Source organism: Heteronotia binoei, chromosome 16, assembly GCF_032191835.1.
Source record: "Heteronotia binoei isolate CCM8104 ecotype False Entrance Well chromosome 16, APGP_CSIRO_Hbin_v1, whole genome shotgun sequence".
In the NCBI taxonomy this organism is placed as follows: domain Eukaryota; kingdom Metazoa; phylum Chordata; class Lepidosauria; order Squamata; family Gekkonidae; genus Heteronotia; species Heteronotia binoei.
Window position 1 is genome coordinate 46,882,526 of NC_083238.1, and position 16,898 is coordinate 46,899,423.

The 16,898-nt window shown below is 45.6% G+C and overlaps 1 protein-coding gene across 1 annotated transcript; it reads right to left on the reverse strand.

The window, feature by feature from the left end:
* Positions 1-4,223: 4,223 nt before the first annotated feature.
* LOC132585225 (uncharacterized) lies at positions 4,224-14,583 on the reverse strand. The gene is made up of 4 exons (XM_060257031.1): positions 14,481-14,583; positions 10,383-10,421; positions 8,463-8,804; positions 4,224-4,411 (listed from the first exon to the last, which is right to left on the reverse strand). The coding sequence occupies exons 1-4, from the start codon at positions 14,536-14,538 to the stop codon at positions 4,224-4,226; spliced, it is 627 nt and encodes a 208-aa protein (XP_060113014.1). The 5' UTR covers positions 14,539-14,583.
* Positions 14,584-16,898: the final 2,315 nt, after the last annotated feature.

Sequence of the window (16,898 nt, forward strand, 5' to 3'; positions counted from 1 at the left end):
CCTGATTTATTCTTAAAATTAGGAAGCATCAATAAGTTTAGAGAAAAACTTGTTTTTTATTTGTTCACACCAAGGCTTTTTTTGTAGAAAAAGCCCAGCAGGAACTCCTTTGCATATTAGGCCACACCCTCTGACATCACCATTGTTTTGTGCAGGGATTTTGGTGGGAAAAGCCCAGCAGGGACTCATTTGCATATTAGGCCACACCCTCTGACACCAAGCAAGCTGAAACTGTGTTCCGGTGCGTTCCTGCTAAAAAAAAAGCCCTGGTTCAGACACAGCATGAATAAATACAGACCTAATGAAAATGTTTCATCTTATATCTCAGCAGTCTATCATGCACACAACTCATATATCAAGGACTCGAAATGGGCTACAAGTGCAATAAAAATAAGGCAATCATACTGTAAACAAATGGAAGACCCATTCTTTGCCCGGGCCACCATTTTGTGTCTAGGTCTGCCAACTCTTCACTCCAAATACTTCCCTACATGGCCCCCCAAAAAGTCACTCAGTGAAGGATCAACATGTCTATACTAAAGTCTAAATAATGTACAGGCTAAGAAGGAAAATGAAAGGAAGACATATCCTCATAATTCACATAAATCATGGTGAGTCTGTCGGGGCTCACAGAAGAGATGCGTTATATCAGCAAAGGAAGGTAGAAGGGGGAGGAGGAGGAGACTGGATTTATACCTCGCCTTTCACTACCCAAAGGAGTCTCAGAGCGGCTTACAATCTCCTTTTCCTTCCCCTCCCCACAACAGACACCCTGTGAGGTAGGTGGGGCTGAAAGCTTTGACAGAATCTGCTCTTTCCAGAACAACTCTGACAGACTTATGACAGACCAAAGGTCACTCCTGTAATTGCATGTGGAAGAGTGGGGAATCAAAGCCGGTTCTCCCAGATAAGAGTCAAACTGACTCTCAATGGAGTTAGCCAATGGACCTAGTCTACCTTTCTGTAACATTGCAACTATTCTCCCAGGAAAGCAAATTCTGAAGACTTGGTGCCTATTATTCAAACACACTCCTCTTGCTTAGTGTACAAAGAATGAAGTCACAACAAGAAAATGGAGAATGACTTGTCCAGTTTCTGAGTCAAGTAACGCCAGCAGTTATCAGCACGAAAAACGCGGTTCAGCTGCAGATTACAAGGTGGACGGAAAGTTCTTTTGTGCTGTGCCCTGAGACCGTTCTATATTGCAATGGGCCTTCTCAAGTGTTCGCGCCTGAAACAAAACACTGAATTGGTTACAAGAATTTTTTTCCAAATCGTGTAACATAGGAAGCATGTTTCTGCAAGGTTTGTTTGGGGTTTTTTGCCATCTTCTGAAGATAGAGCAGAGGTCACGGGGGGTGTGGGGGGCAATGCTCCCTCTAAGCTGTGGAGTCTTGTGAGCCAAAATTCTACTTCATGAGCTACTGGTGTGCAGTCCCTTTAAACTCCCTTTGGAGTTCAGTTATGCTTTTCACAACCTTGCTCCTGGCTCCATCCCCAATGTCTCTTTGACTCCACCCCCAAAGTCCCCAGATATTTCTTAAATTGGACTTGGCAACCCTAATCAGCCCTCTGCAGGGATCACCAGAAACTCTAAGGAAAAACCTTCTGACAATTCCTGGAGATGCATGATGTCACTTCCATTTTTTCCCCCTGAAGTGACACCATGACACCACTGGTACCTCCCGCAAGTCTCCCACTGGTTGCTAGGCAACCATGCCTGGCAACCCAACTAGGAAGGAAGGAAGACGCAATGCTGGGCAGTGGAAGGTTCAGGGCAATTGTTGTAATGACAAGACTGGGGGGGGGGACTGCAGCAAGCAGCACAAGGACAAGGCATGCAAACACTGCGTCCACTTGCTGCCCCCCTTCATCTCATGGCTGCTTCCAGGATGGGGCACCTCTTGGTACCCACATGAGGAAATAGCCTGCATGTAGCTTGGAACCTGTGCAGCAGTCGTGTATAGCAGTCTTATGATGACAATCTTGGGAATTATTGCATACTTGTGATTGTGTATCCAACATGGTTCTAGTTTATATTTTACCTGGAATTCTACCTGTGGTTTCCCAGCCACTCCCCACTCGATGCCACGGCATAGTATAAACATGCAGCATACTTAAATTACAGGTAGTGCATAGTTCATCATGATAACACAGTTCACCACTATGTCTTGGGAGCCAATTAATCAAACCTGGAGGGGAGGCTAGCTCCATATCACAGTTGATTTAATAAATGAATATTTATATCACCTGGATTTTTCATTGGGTATTACAGCTGCCATGGCCATGTATTCATTGTTATAGTCACTAGAACTGGCCGAATGTTGGCAAGCCTGGAGATACAAAAGAAAAGAAACATACCGTTAATGTCTATGTACACACTCTCATACATACATTTACCAACCAACCATGCACACACTCACACACCCACACCATTTCTTTTTTTTAGCAGGACAATTAGGTTTCCTTAGAACTTTGTGATCAATCTTGAATGACTTCAAATGATCTGTATTAGGGATAGTCACAAACCAGGAAAACGGAGGTTCATCTCCGTTGCGGTTCATGAGGTACCACGAACCTGGATGAACTTACTCTGCTCTGCGAAATGGTTTGGGTTCACAAGGTTCGAGGCCAGCAGACTGGAAGGGGGGGAGTGATCCTACACAGGAGTGTAGGCCAAGCAGTGAATTCGCCATCTGGCCTCCACTACCGCATGTGCCTGTTGCGAATTCTAAACCAATGTAAAGGGAACACTTCTCACCATGAATCCCACAAACCTCCAAAACCACACTGACAATCCTGGTTCGTCTATAGATGGGTACCAGCTGAGGCTTCGGAACCACAAACCAATTCATGATGAATTTAGGTTCGTGATTCGGTTTCTGTCCATCTCTAATCTCTACATCCTAACTTTCTGACATAAATTCATACTGCTATTGGGGAAACTGTATGCTGTATGTACGAAGGGCCATCAGTTGGTGAGTAAGGCTGCCAGGTATCCAGTATTAACCCAGACAATCCAGTATTTTCAATGACTATCCAGGGAAAAACATGAGAAAATACTGGACATTTAAATATCCGGAATTTTTTTCACTTTTTCCTGAACACTCAGTGAAAAAGCTAAACTGTCTGATGAACAGAAAACCTTAGCAAGCCCAAACAATGTGAAGCGTGCATTTTGAGCATGGAGGGGTAGCATTGGGGGACGTTGCTCTTCCCAATGGAAGAACAAGAAGAAGAAGGCTGTAGCTTTATACACCGCCTTTCTCTCTGAATCAGAGTCTCAGAGCGGCTCACAATCTCCTTTATCTTCTTCCCCCACAACAGACACCCTGTGAGGTGGGTGGGGCTGAGAGAGCTCTCATAGCAGCTGCCCTTTCAAGGACAACCTCTGCCAGAGCTATGACTGACCCAAGGCCATTCTAGCAGCTGAAAGTGAAGGAGTGGGGAATCAAACCCGGTTCTCCCAGATAAGAGTCTGTATGCTTAACCACTACACAAGACTGACTCTCCAATGCCCAGCTCAAATGTGGAGCAGCTGATGATGCTTTGCAAGTTGGGTTTGATATATCTGGATTTTTTTTCCCCGTAAGCTATCTGACAACCCAATCATCTCCCCATTGATTGGGCGGCCAGATAGCTTACTAAAAAAGATTGTTTCGTGCTGAGACACATGTATTTGATAATGGCTTTGCATGGAACCCTCCTAAAAGACTAAAAAAGAACCTGTACCGACGTTCACACATCTCATGAAGGCTGGGGAGTTGGGAGGTAACACATGTCACAGCCTTCACACTTGCTTTCAGATCCAAGCAGCAATGATGTGAAATTGATTTAGAGGCTCTTTGGCAAATCCACTGCAGAAAGAAATCAATCTCGTTCACCCTCTTCTTTCCATGGCTGTTGAAGAGGGGGCCTCAGTGACTTCAGAGCCAATTGGGGCCTCACTGATTATTTGCTGCTCCTCTGGCAGGAAGCAATCAGGGGAATTGCTTCCTCAGATACGTTTGCTGAAGCCCACACACTTTTCTCCTGCTTCTAGTGGCTCCACGTCCTTAAATCGATAAACAATTCTGCCTTAGAAAAAAAATTAGAAGTGAACGGCTGTCACTGATGACTGGATTCAGGTAGTAAATAAACGGCTCAAATTTGTTCACCGAAGCACTTTCCATGTGCTGACTCTTGTGTGTGCCTCTCAGCCTGTCTACTTACTCAGTACCTCACTAAATCAAGGCCCAGACGTCGCAGAAAGAGGACGGATGGTTTTGAAGCATGCTGTGGGAATCACTAACCGTGCTTCTGAGGCAATGGAATAGGAAGCAGCAGATGCAGCTGACGGTGGAGAAAGCAGCAAGAAGGACGAGCATCCATGACTGAAATGCCGATAAGAAACACTCTTCTGAAGCTTGGACTAGGATAAAAAATAATATGCAGAATTAGTACTTGAGGCTTGTCTGTGGTGCAGAACAAAAACTGGAAGGCATGTGAGGCGGTATCATTATCTTGCCAATCTCCCTCAGTGCTAGGATTGCCAATCCCCAGGGGGGGGCAGGGGACCCCCTGGTTTGGAAGCCCTCCCCCCACTTCAGGGTCATCAGAAAGCGGGGGGGGGGGAAGGAAAATTTCTGCTCGGCACTCCATTATTCCTTATGGAGAACGATTTCCATAGGGTAAAATAGAGAATTGATCTGTGGGTATCTGGGGCTCTGAGGGCCCTGTTTTTTGAGGTAGAGGCACCAAATTTTCAGCATAGCATCCAGTGCCTCTCCCCAAAATACCATCCAAGTTTCAAAAAGATTGGACTGGGGGTCCAATTCTATGAGCCCCCAAAGAAGGTGCCCCTATCCATCATTATTTCCTATGGAGAGAAGGCATTTAAAAGGTGTGTGGTCCTTTTCAATGTGATGGCCAGAACTTCCCTTTTGGAGTTCAGTTCTGCATGTCACACGCTTGCACCTGGCTCCACCCTCAATGTTTCCTGGCTCCACCCCAAAGTCTCCTGGCTCCACCCCCAAAGTCCCCAGATATTTCTTGAATTGGACTTGGCAACCCTACTCAGTGCAGATGATGTGCATGCCTCTCTAGCCAGCATGGTGTAGTGGTTAAGAGCAATGACTCTAATGTAGAGAACCAGGTTTTATTCCCCACTTATTCTTCTCATGAAGCCTGCTGGGGGCCTTGGCTGGTACCAGTTTTCTCAGAACTCTCTCAGTCCCACGAGCCCCTAAAGGTGCCTGTTGTTGGGGGAGGAAGGGAGGCAATTGTCAGATGCTTTGAGACACATGAGGCCTGCTGAATGATCTTGGGCCAGTCCCAGTTCTCTCAGTACTCCCTCAGCCCCATGAGGAGGAGGAGGAGGAGGAGAAGAGGAGGAAGAGATTTGATTTATAACCCACCCTTCAATACTTGAAGTCTCAGAATGGTTCACAATCTCCTTTCCCTTCCTCTCTCCACAACAGGCACCTTGTAAGTCAGGTGGGGCTGAGAGAGTCGTGAGAACTGTGACTGGTCCAAGGTCACCCAACTGGCTGCATGTGGAAGAGGAGTGGGGAATCCAACCTGGCTCAACAGATTAGAGTCCGCTGCTCTTAACCACTACACCAAACTGGCTCTGGGCATTAATTGCAAGTAATTAACACCCAAATATCCATATAAAAGGCAAGCCCTTTCAAATGTTCCACTTCCGGCTCTCTGGATTAGGCCTAGCACAGTTCTTTCATGACATGCCATTGTAATATCAGATAAGAGCTTCTTGTGCACCCAGCTCAGCGCATTAACATAAAACCTGAAGTGCAGGAAGCAATGCCCTGCCCACCCAGAAGTAAGATAACTGCACACTAACCCATACAGACTGTGCCATCAATGCTGTGTATGATTTCCCACAACATCAGAGTATCAGAACAGGTTGGGCATCAAAGCCTAGAAGTTCAGGAATTCAGGGGGGCATTGCATTAGAATTCCATCAAAAGCTCCTCACCCGCTGACCCACGTAGCAGAGCAGAATGGGAAAGAAATAGTTTGATTAGAACATTGAGGGTCCATGTGAGTTCATGTGAGGCCAGGCCATGTGTGTACCTATTTAAGATTAGGTAGCAGAGATATAGACTTTATATAAAGGACACAAACACTGGCATTACAGTTCTGAGTCAGCAGTTTGGCTGCTGTATAAATTAGCTCGCTTTTGGGCCAATCTTCCTGAGCTAAGACAAAAATGTGTGAGCTCACGCTAACTCAGCTTAGAGGGAACACTGCCCATGGGCTGAGACCATGCTTGCTGGACAAGTTTGAGAGGTGCATTTTAACAATAAAACGGACATCAACATTGAAATTTAGCAGGCTTACCATTCTTTTCTTATGTCAATGACCCAGAACAGTCAGCTGGTGTTTTCTCAATGGGACCCGTGAGAACTCACAGAAGGAAAGCAACCACATCCTCTTTCCCATGCTATCTCGGCCTTCTCTCCCCCTCATAGATCCTGCAAGCGTCTCCCCTTCCCCTGCTTTCTTTGTTCCCTCCCTCCTACATTTCTCAGTCTCCCCTCATCATCCACTCTCCTCCCCCCCCCCCCAGTCTTTCCTTCCCTTCCTACCCCTCACATCTCCTCTCTTTCCCTGCTTCCTTCCTAGGGTTGCCAATTCCCAGGTGGGGGCAGGCGATGCCCCCATTTGGAGACCCTCCCCCCACTTCAGGGTCAACAGAAAGCGGGGGAAGGAAATGTCTGCTGATAACTCCATTATTCCATATGGAGACCAATTCCCATAGGACATGGGTGAAGTCATCTGTGGGTATCTGGGGTTCTGTTGGGGCTGTGTTTTGAGGTAGAGGCACCAAATTTGCAGCATAGCATCCACTGCCTGTCCTCAAAACACTCTCCAAGTTTCAGAACGATTGGACATGGGGGTCAAATTCTATGAGCCCCAAAAGAAGGTGCCCCTATCCAATGGAGGGAAGGCATTTAAAAGGTATGCTGTCCCTTTAAATATGATGCCCAGAACTCCCTTTGGAGTTCAGTTATGCCTGTCACACCCATGCTTCTGGCTCCACCCCAAAGTCCCCAGATATCTCTTGAATAGGACTTGGCAAACCTATTCCTTCCTTCCTTCCCTCCAGTCTCACGTATTCCACTGCAAGTTATCAGGTGATATAATATGAAATAGTGTTACAGGCCTATGTGAGCTGACTGGAAGGCCCTGTGGAAGTTCAGAGCCTCAATGAAATCATTAGCCTCCTGGTGTACTTCGAGAGCCAGTATGGTGTAGTGGTTAAGTGTGTGGACTCTTATCTGGAAGAACTGGGCTTGATTCCCCACTCCTCCACTTACAGCTGATGGAATGGCCTTGGGTTATCCATAGCTCTCACAGAGCTGTTCTTGAAAGGGCAGCTTCTGGGAGAGCTCTCTCAGCCCCACCTACCTCACAGGGTGTCTGTCGTGGGGGAGGAAGGTAAATAGGGTTGCCAAGTCCAATTTAAGAAATATCTGGGGACTTTGGGGGTGGAGCCAGGAGACATTATGGATGGAGCCAAGATCAAGGCTGTGACAAACATAATAGAACTCCAAAGAGAGTTCTGGCCATCACAATTAAAGGGACTGCACACCTTTTCAATTACTTCCTTCCATAGGAAATAATGAAGGATAGGGTCACCTTCTTTTGGGGCTCATGGAATTGGACCCTCTGGTCCAATCGTTTTGAAACTTGGGGGATATTTTGGAGAGAGGCACTATATGCTGTACTGAAAATTTGGTGCCTCTACCTCAAAAACAGCCCTCCCCCCCGAACCCAATATACCCACGGCTCAATTCTCCATTATTTTCTATAGGAATAAATCTCCATAGGGAATAATAGAGTTCCCAGCAGACATTTCCCTCCCCTTCCCCCGCTTTCTGATGACCCTGAAGCGGGGGGAGGGCCTCCAAACCGGGGGATCCCCTGCCCCCACCTGGGGATTGGCAACCCTAAAGGTAAATGAAATTGTAAGCCACTCTGAGACTCTGACATTCAAAGTGAAGGGTGGGATATAAATCCAAGTTCTTCTTCTTCTTCTTTCTTCTTTGCAGTTTTTGTCTGAGGACCTTTCTTATTTGCAGTTTGTCTGAGAGGCATCCTCCCATATGAATGCCCAAGATGTTTCATTTCCTTTGCTTTTGGAGGTGGTTTTTGTAGGGAAATCCCAGCTGGAACTCATTTGCATATTAGGCCACACACCCCGGCACCAAGCTAGCCAGAACTGCGTTTCTGTGTGTTTGTGCTCAAAAACAAACAAGCAAACAAACAACCCTGTTGGTCTCTAAGGGTCTACTAGACTCGGGACTAGAAGATCCAGAAAGAAGATGTCTCTAGTCTCTGCAATAAGGGTTAATCCTTGTTTGCTGGATTTTTCTTGTAGTTTTGTTTGTTTTGTGAAGGGGAGTCTAGTATATCTTATTTACAGATTATGGCAAAAGAAGAGAACATCAGCTTACCGTGGATGTCTTGGATATATTGATATAGATAGGTTTCGTTCGTAATGCAGCAACTATAGATTGGGACAAGCGTTTCTAAGCAGCAAGTGTATGTATCGACTTCCTTGCTTAAATTTCTGAGTTCAAACGATACTTTGTTAGCAGAAAACACTGGCTTGCAAGACTTGGTGCTAGAATTTTCTGTTCTGTTCTCTGCGTAGAAGGTACATAATTCTTCTCTGTTGCGGCCTTTGAACAGTTTCATATGGAACCCGACAGCTCTGGCGGTCAAGGGGCAATGAAATGTCACTGCTCTTCTTGGAAGTCCATCCATCCCCTCAGGAATAGATATATTGTGGTTTTCTAAAGGAAAATGTCAGCAGTGCACAAGAGGAGAAACAGCGTCAGAAATATAAGCAACCTTTTTTGAAATGAATTGAGAGGATCCATTGAAAAAGCAAAGGGGTATTCGATAACGAATTTTTCATAATTTCTTTGGATTTAGGACAGGTATGTCAACCTAAGTGGATGAATACCCTTGGGAAGGCTGGACTAGATGGTACCATATCCTGAAGTCTGTGCCACCATTTTAGATCTTGTTTTTAAGCTTTTCAAAATGCTACGTGAGCCTAATCTTGTTGAGGATTGCAACAGGAATGTCAGCCAGATGGAAAACCAGGGGTTTTTTTTGTAGCAGGAACTCCTTTGCATATTAGGCCACACCTCCCTGATATAGCCAATCCTCCTGGTGTTTACAGTAGGCCCTGGAATAAGAGTCCTGTAAGCTCTTGGACTGGCTACATTAGGGAGATGCAGCCTAATATGCAAAGGAGTTCCTGCTACAAAAAAAGCCCTGTGGAAAACCATCACTGTCTTCAACCAAATGCCTGGTGGGACATCTCTGCCTTACATGCCCTGCAGAATAGCATTAAGTTCCATAAGGCATGGATGTTAGACAGCCAGTCTGGTGTAGTGGTTAAGTGTGTGGACTCTTATCTGGGAGAACCAGGTTTGATTCCCCCACTCCTCCTGTTGGAATGTTGAAATGGCCTTGGGTCAGTCATAGCTATCATGGAGGAGTGGGGAATCAAACCCGGTTCTCCCAGATAAGAGTCCATGCACTTAACCACTACACCAAATTGGCTCTCAATTTAGCCAGACCCTAAATAGGATACCTAAAAATTCAGCATTCAGTTGAACCAGACATCGAAGGTTGCTAAGTCCTAAAACTTGTTCATAATGCAACACAGAGTTAGGCAGAAGACACCTGTTACTTCTCCGCAATGTCCTTTAGAACAGCTTCATATGGAAATCTACAGCTGTGGCAGTCAAACGTCAGGGTTCTTCTAGGAAATCTATCAGCCTCTTCAGGAGCAGTGATATGATGGCCTCAATCCCCATTGCTTTCAGCAGGATAAAGGTAAAGGTAGTCCCCTGTGCAAGCACCAGTCGTTTCCGACTCTGGGGTGATGTTGCTTTCACAACATTTTCACGACAGACTTTTTACAGGGTGGTTTGCCATTGCCTTCCCCAGTCATCTAAACTTTCCTCCTAGCAAGCTGGGTACTCATTTTACTGACCTCGGAAGGATGGAAGGCTGAGTCAACCTGGAGCCGGCTACCTGAACCAGCTTCTGCTGGGATCGAAGTCAGGTCATGAGCAGAGAGCTCCGGCTGCAGTACTGCAGCTTTACCACTCTGCACCACAGGGCTCTTATTCAGCAGGAGAGGTGTCCATAATTGAGAACTGGGCTCCAGTAGTTGCCGACCTGCTTACAGACTGCCCAAGGTCTATGGACCTGGAGGTGCCCGAAGCACCTCAATTTGGGGCAGGGTCGAGATATCCCATGTGTTTCCCCAAAGCATTTCAAGTTCTGGGTAGTTTTAGTAACGTGTCAGGTTTCTAGATTCTTCTAGTCAAAACATGCAAAAGAAAACATACCTTTACAACTTTTGGAGCAGGACGAGCAGTCACCATCAACTGGAAGAAAATTACACAAATAAAATGTTATTTTATCACAACATGGATTAATTCTGCAACTATTTGTATTAGGCAATAATAAGCACAGTGTGATTAGAGCAGGTTCAAATTAACACCAGTGAAGTCATTAGTAGGCACCCTGGGGATACCAGCCCATCACAGAGTCTAGCAAAAACAGCATGTGACACCACAATGTCACTTCCAGTTAAGTACGCAGAAGTGATGTCACCAGGTTGCCTGACACTCTAAGAATTTCCCTATTCTCTATGATAAAGAACACAATCTCTACGATAGAAATCAGGGAAATTCCTACCCAGAAGTGACGGTACCAGGGCTTTTTTTTTGTAACAGGAACTCCTTTGCATCTTAGACCACACACCCCTGATGTAGCCAATCCTCCAAGCACTTACAGAGCTCTTAGTACAGGGCCTACTGTAAGCTCTTGGAGGACTGGCTACATCAGGGGTGTGTGGCCTAATACGCAAAGGAGTTTCTGCTACAAAAAAAGTCCTGGATGGTACAGCATTACATAATGCCATTCCCTCTTCCCTGCTCACTCACAGGGGAGAGAAGGAGATTGCCTACCAAATCAACAATCTGGTTTGGCTATAAGAAACAGCACTAGCCAATCAGCAAATTTAATTGAGAGAGAGAGAGAGCACTAAGCATTTCTAGATGGAATTAACAGAGGTGCAGACTTGTGGAAATCTGACCAGAATCAACAGATTTACTGCTTGCTGTAGGGGCAGTTATTTAATTTTATTATCTTATGTTTACCCTACCCTTCCTCCAAGTGGTTGGTTCAATGCAGCGTACAAAGCACCTGATCCATTTCAATACAATCCTGTGCAATACGATTAGCTGAGAAAGTGGCTGACCCATGTTTAGGATATGTATGTATAGTTGCATATTAAACATATAATATTAAAAAGATGTCATAAGTCCTCACCTCCTTTTTCATCCGAAGGAAATGGAACCCTCTCTTTTTAATGCTATCTTGAGACTTCTTTCTGCACTACAAAAGCACTTTGAAATGCAAAAACTCAGGGGTGGGATTCTAGCAGGAGCTCCTTTGCATATTAGGCCACACACCCCTTTATGTAGCCAATCCTCCAAGAGCTTACAAGGCTCTTTTTTGTAAGCTCTCAGAGGACTGGCTACATCAGGGAGTGTGGTCTAACATGCAAAGGAGCTCCTGCTAGAATTCCACCTCTGCAAAAACTTATAGCCAGAATTAAACTTTATTGTTCTTAAAGGTGCTGCAGGACTCAGACTTTGTTCTGTTGCTTCAGATCCACACGGCTGCCCGCCTGGCTCTCTCTTAAAGCGCATGGTTTGTATCAGCCAGTTACGTCATACAGCTCATTGCTTCAAGAAGCCAGTGTGGTGTGATGGTGAAAGTATTGGACTAGGATCTAAGAGACCCAGGTTCGAATCTCCACTCTGCCATGAAAGCTTGCTGGGTGACCTTGGGCCAGTCACACGCTCACTGCCTAACTTACCTCACTGGGCAGATGTGAGGGTAAAATGGAGGCAAGAATGATGCGAGCTGCTTTGGACTCTCATTGGAGTGAAAGGCAGGATATAAATGAATGCTAATGTTCTGAGATAAATGCCTCATTTGGTGCCAGATTGCAGATGTTTTAAAAAAACAGAGAAGTCACTTGACATGTTCAGATTTCACCCGTTGTTCAGGTTTAAACATTCAAGCAGGGAGGTACTAATGAAGAACATAAGAACCTAAGAGAAGCCATGTTGGATTAAGCCAATGGCCCATCCTGTCCGACACTCTGTGTCAAACAGTGGCCAAAAACCCCAGGTGCCATTAGGAGGTCCATCAGTGGGGCCAGGACACTAGAAGCCCTCCCACTGTGCCGCCCCAAGCACCAAGAATACAGAGCATCACTTGCCCCAGACAGAAAGTTCCATCAATAAAAACATAAGAGAAGCCATGTTGGATAAGGCCAATGGCCCATCCAGTCCAACACTCTGTGTCACACAGTGGGCAAAAAACCCAGGTGCCATCAGGAGGTCCACTAGTGGGGCCAGGACACTAGAAGCCCTCCCACTGTGCCCCCCCCAAGCACCAAGAATACAGAGCATCACTTGCCCCAGACAGAAAGTTCCATCAATAAAAACATAAGAGAAGCCATGTTGGATCAGGCCAATGGCCTATCCAGTCCAACACTCTGTGTCACACAATGGTCAAAAAACCCCAAGTGCCATCAGGAGGTCCACCAGTGGGGCCAGGACACTAGAAGCCCTCCCACTGTTGCCCCCCCCCCAAAGCACCAAGAATACAGAGCATCACTTGCCCCAGACAGAGAGTTCTATCAATACGCTGTGGCTAATAGCCACTGATGGATCTCTGCTCCAGATGTTGATCCAATACCCTCTTGAAGCTATGCATGTAGCTGCCACCACCTGCTGTGGCAGTGAATTCCATGTGTTAATCACCATTTGGTGTTTGAGTTCTTTTTAAAAAAAACACTTTAATTTTTTAAATGTTTATAATCATATATCCATAGCTATTCAAAAACAATGCTTCAGAATAATCCTATAGAAATTATACATGAGAGCCATGGCTCAGTGGTAGAGCATCTGCTTGGCATGTAGAATCATAGAGTTGGAAAGGTCCTCCAGGCTCTAGTCCAGAAAACTCACAAATACCGCCCCCTAAATTCACAGGATCTTCATTGCTGTCAGATGGCTATCTAGCCTCTGTTTAAAAACCTCCAAGGAAGGAGAGCCCACCACCTCCTGAGGAAGCCTGTTCCACTGAGGAACCACTCTAACGGTCAGGAAGTTCTTCCTAATGTTGAGCCGGAAACTCTTTTGATTTAATTTCAACCCCTTTGTTCTGGTCCTACTTTCTGGAACCTGAGTAAACAATTCTACACCATCCTCTACATGACAGCCCTTCAAGTTCAGGTCCCAGGTTCAATCCCCAGCATCTCCAGAGAAAAGGCTCAGGTAGGAGGTGACAAGAAAGACCTTGGAGAGCCATTGCCAGTCTGAGTAGATGGGAGGACCGATCTCTATGGACCAAGGATCCCATTCAGTATTTTTATGTGTTCATATGCAGGACGCTTGTTTAACAAAATAAATAAATAAATAAATACTGCCAGGGTTGTGAGGACTGGTAAAATACATCCTTGTTAGGAGACCATAAAAAGTAGTGCACTTGACTTGCATTAAGTTGTTTTCCTTACAGAAGTAATAAAAAGATTATTAATTATCAAATGCCATGACTTATGATGAGCACAGCAAGGGTCTTTCAAGGCATGTGAGAGGCAAAGGTGGTTGGCCATTGCCTTCCTCTGCAAAGTCTTCCTTGATGGTCTCCCATCCAAGACTTAAGGTGACCCCAGCAAGAGTCTTTCAAGGCAAATGAGAGTAGAGGTGGTTGGCCACTGCCTTCCTCTGCAGAGTCTTCCTTGGGGGTCTCCCATCCAAGACTTAAGGTGACCACAGCAAGGGTCTTTCAAGGAAGTGAGAGTAGAGGTGGTTGGTCATTGCCTTCCTCTGCATAGTTTTCCTTGATGGTCTCCCACCCAAGACTTAAGGTGACCCCAGCGAGGGGCTTTCAAGGCAAGTGAGAGTAGAGGTGGTTGGCCATTGCCTTCCTCTGCAGAGCCTTCCTTGGTGGTCTCCCGTCCCAGTCCTGATTGACCCTGCTTAGCTTCTGAGATCTGCTGAGATTGGACTATACCATCTTGCCTTCCCTCTCAATAAAAGGACAACATTTGTAAAAAAAAAACACAAAAAACAGATGAACAAACAAAATCCTCCAGAGAGATGAATGTAAAAGGTCCATTCATGCAGTTGCTTGTTTTTAAAATATTAATTCTACAATAGAAGTTGTAAGTACAGTTTTCAGCATTTAACCTCAGTTCATTTTTTTTGTACCACACCATGAGCGAGCATGCAAACTTCTAAAAGTCGGCAATATCTGCCTTTTAGTTGTTTCTCTGATAACCACTGCCTGTATAGCCTTTAGCTCTGTACATGTGTTGGCACAAATGGATTGCAGCCAATAGAGCGCAGAATATCACTTACCAAAGCTGGCTTCAAAGTGGAAACAGAAAAGGCAGAAGGTCAAAATGTCTAACTTCATGTTTCTTGAATACAGGAACTACCACAAATCTTATATTCTGTCCTGCTTTGTTGTTGTTATTGTTGTTCTTCTCCTTTTAAACTGAAGAACAGTTAATTCTTCTCTCCCTTGTGAGTGCTCGGTACTAAGGGAAGTGGCTTTGCTGCCAGTGTCATCGTGTTTTGATTTCAAAGAAAGAACTATTTTTTTTTCCACTTCTCACAAACCTGCACTCAAAAAGAGAGAGAGCGTCAGCATGAGTATCCTTCAGCCAAGGTGTGTGGGTTTTCCCTCAGCTCATTTCTCGCCGTTAACCCTGACGTGACAGTTCTTAGCTGGTTATTTCTGTCAGGCTGAATTTGGAACCTGTTGCAAATCTGTTAGAATGAATAGAAGGAAGTACTGTTTTTATCTGTTAGAACAGATAAAACAAAGTAGTTTTTCACCCAAAGGGTGTTTAACCCATGGAAACCACTGCCACACGAGGTGGTGACAGCTGCAAGAATAGACGGCTTCAAAAGGGGATTGGAAAAACATATGGAGCAGAGGTCCATCAGTGGCTATTAGCCACAGTGTATCGTTTGAACCCTCCGTCTGGGGCAAGTGATGCTCTGTATTCTTGGTGCTTGGGAGGGACAACAGGGTGAGGGCTTCTGGTGTGTCCTGGCCTCACTGATGGACCTCCTGATGGTGCCTGGTTGTTGGGGTTTTTTGCCACTGTGTGACACAGAGCGTTGGACTGGATGGGCCATTGGCCTGATCCAATATGGCTTCTCTTATGTTCTTAAACTGAACACGGCCTGAAAATGCATATCCGCTGTTGTTCATTATTAAAACCTTTACCTCGTTCATCCTTACAATAATCTTCTGAAGTAGATCGTTATCATAACACACACACACCCCAGTGGAGAGAAAACTGAGCGTTTTCGCACTGACCTTCAAGTGGCGCGACCATCCTCTTCACACCGGAGGATCTGCCCGGATTTCGCACAAGAAGCGCCGGCGCACCCAAAAGAGCCGGCTACTTCCGTCGCGAAACCCGCTCAAACATTTTCCTGCTTCTTGGCGGTTTCCGTTTGAGCGGGTTTCGCGACAGAAGTAGCCGGCTCTTTTGGGTGCGCCGGCGCTTCTTGTGCGAAATCCGGGCAGATCCTCCGGTGTGAAGAGGGTGGTCGCGCTACTTGAAGGTCAGTGCGAAAACGCCCAGGGTTGACTGTGTTGGAAGTGAAGGACTTTGAACTGCATTAAGCCTCTAACTTCAGTGGGGAACCATTAGGGTTGCTAGTCCCCAGGAGGGGCAGGGTAAAGGTACAAAAACCTCCGCGAAAACCAGCTTCAACTGTAAAGAAATTTAAGTGTAATTTACAAAAATACTTGTAACAATATGGAGAAGAGTTCCATCAGTGGCTATTAGCCGCAGTGTATCGTTTGAACTCTCTGTCTGGGGCAAGTGATGCTCTGTATTCTTGGTGCTTGGGAGGGACGACAGGGTGAGGGCTTCTGGTGTCCTGGCTAAAAAGCAATTTAGTCAATTACATCTCTAAGAATATTGACGCGTTGCTCTCCTAGGAAAGAATTTTATTAATGTACTCTTGAAGCTCGTTGAAGCACTATGCGAAACAGAGAGAATAGCGCAACTCTGTCGCGTTCTGATGCCTTGCTGCGTTACATCATTCTACTCATCTGTTCACCAAAAAAAGATTGGAGCGTTGCACTCCATTTGAATATCAACCTTTTTCACCACAGCCCAGATCTTCAGCTCAAGAGATTTCATACTTAACGACTTAAGTATTTGGGGTATGGGTGTGGTCAGTGTTCTGTCACTTTAAATTGTGATTTACTTCGCTTTTGATATGTATCGTTTTGTTACAAGTATTTTTGTAAATTACACTTAAATTTCTTTACTGTTGAAGCTGGTTTTCGCAGAGATTTTTATACCTTTTACCCTGCTCCACATATCCGCGTTTCTCTATTGTGTTGCAAAATCCCCAGGTGGGGGCAGGGGATCCCGCAGGTTGGAGGCCCTCCCTCCGCTTCAAGGTCATCAGAAAGCGGGGAGGGGGGGAGAGGAGGGAAATGTCTGCTGGACACTCCATTATTCTCTATGGAGACCAATTCCCATTGGGTATAATGGATAATTCATCTGCAGGTATCTGGGGCTCTGGGGGAGCTGTTTTTCAGTGTAGAGGCACCAAATTTGCAGCATAGCATCCAGTGCCTCTCCTCAAAAGACTGTCCAAGTTTCAAAAAGATTGGATCGAGGTCCAATTCTATGAGCCCCAAAAGAAGGTGGCCCTATCCTTCATTATTTCCAATGGAGGGAAAGTGTGGGTCCCTTTAAATGTTATGGCCAGAACTCCCTTTGGATTTCAATTATGCTT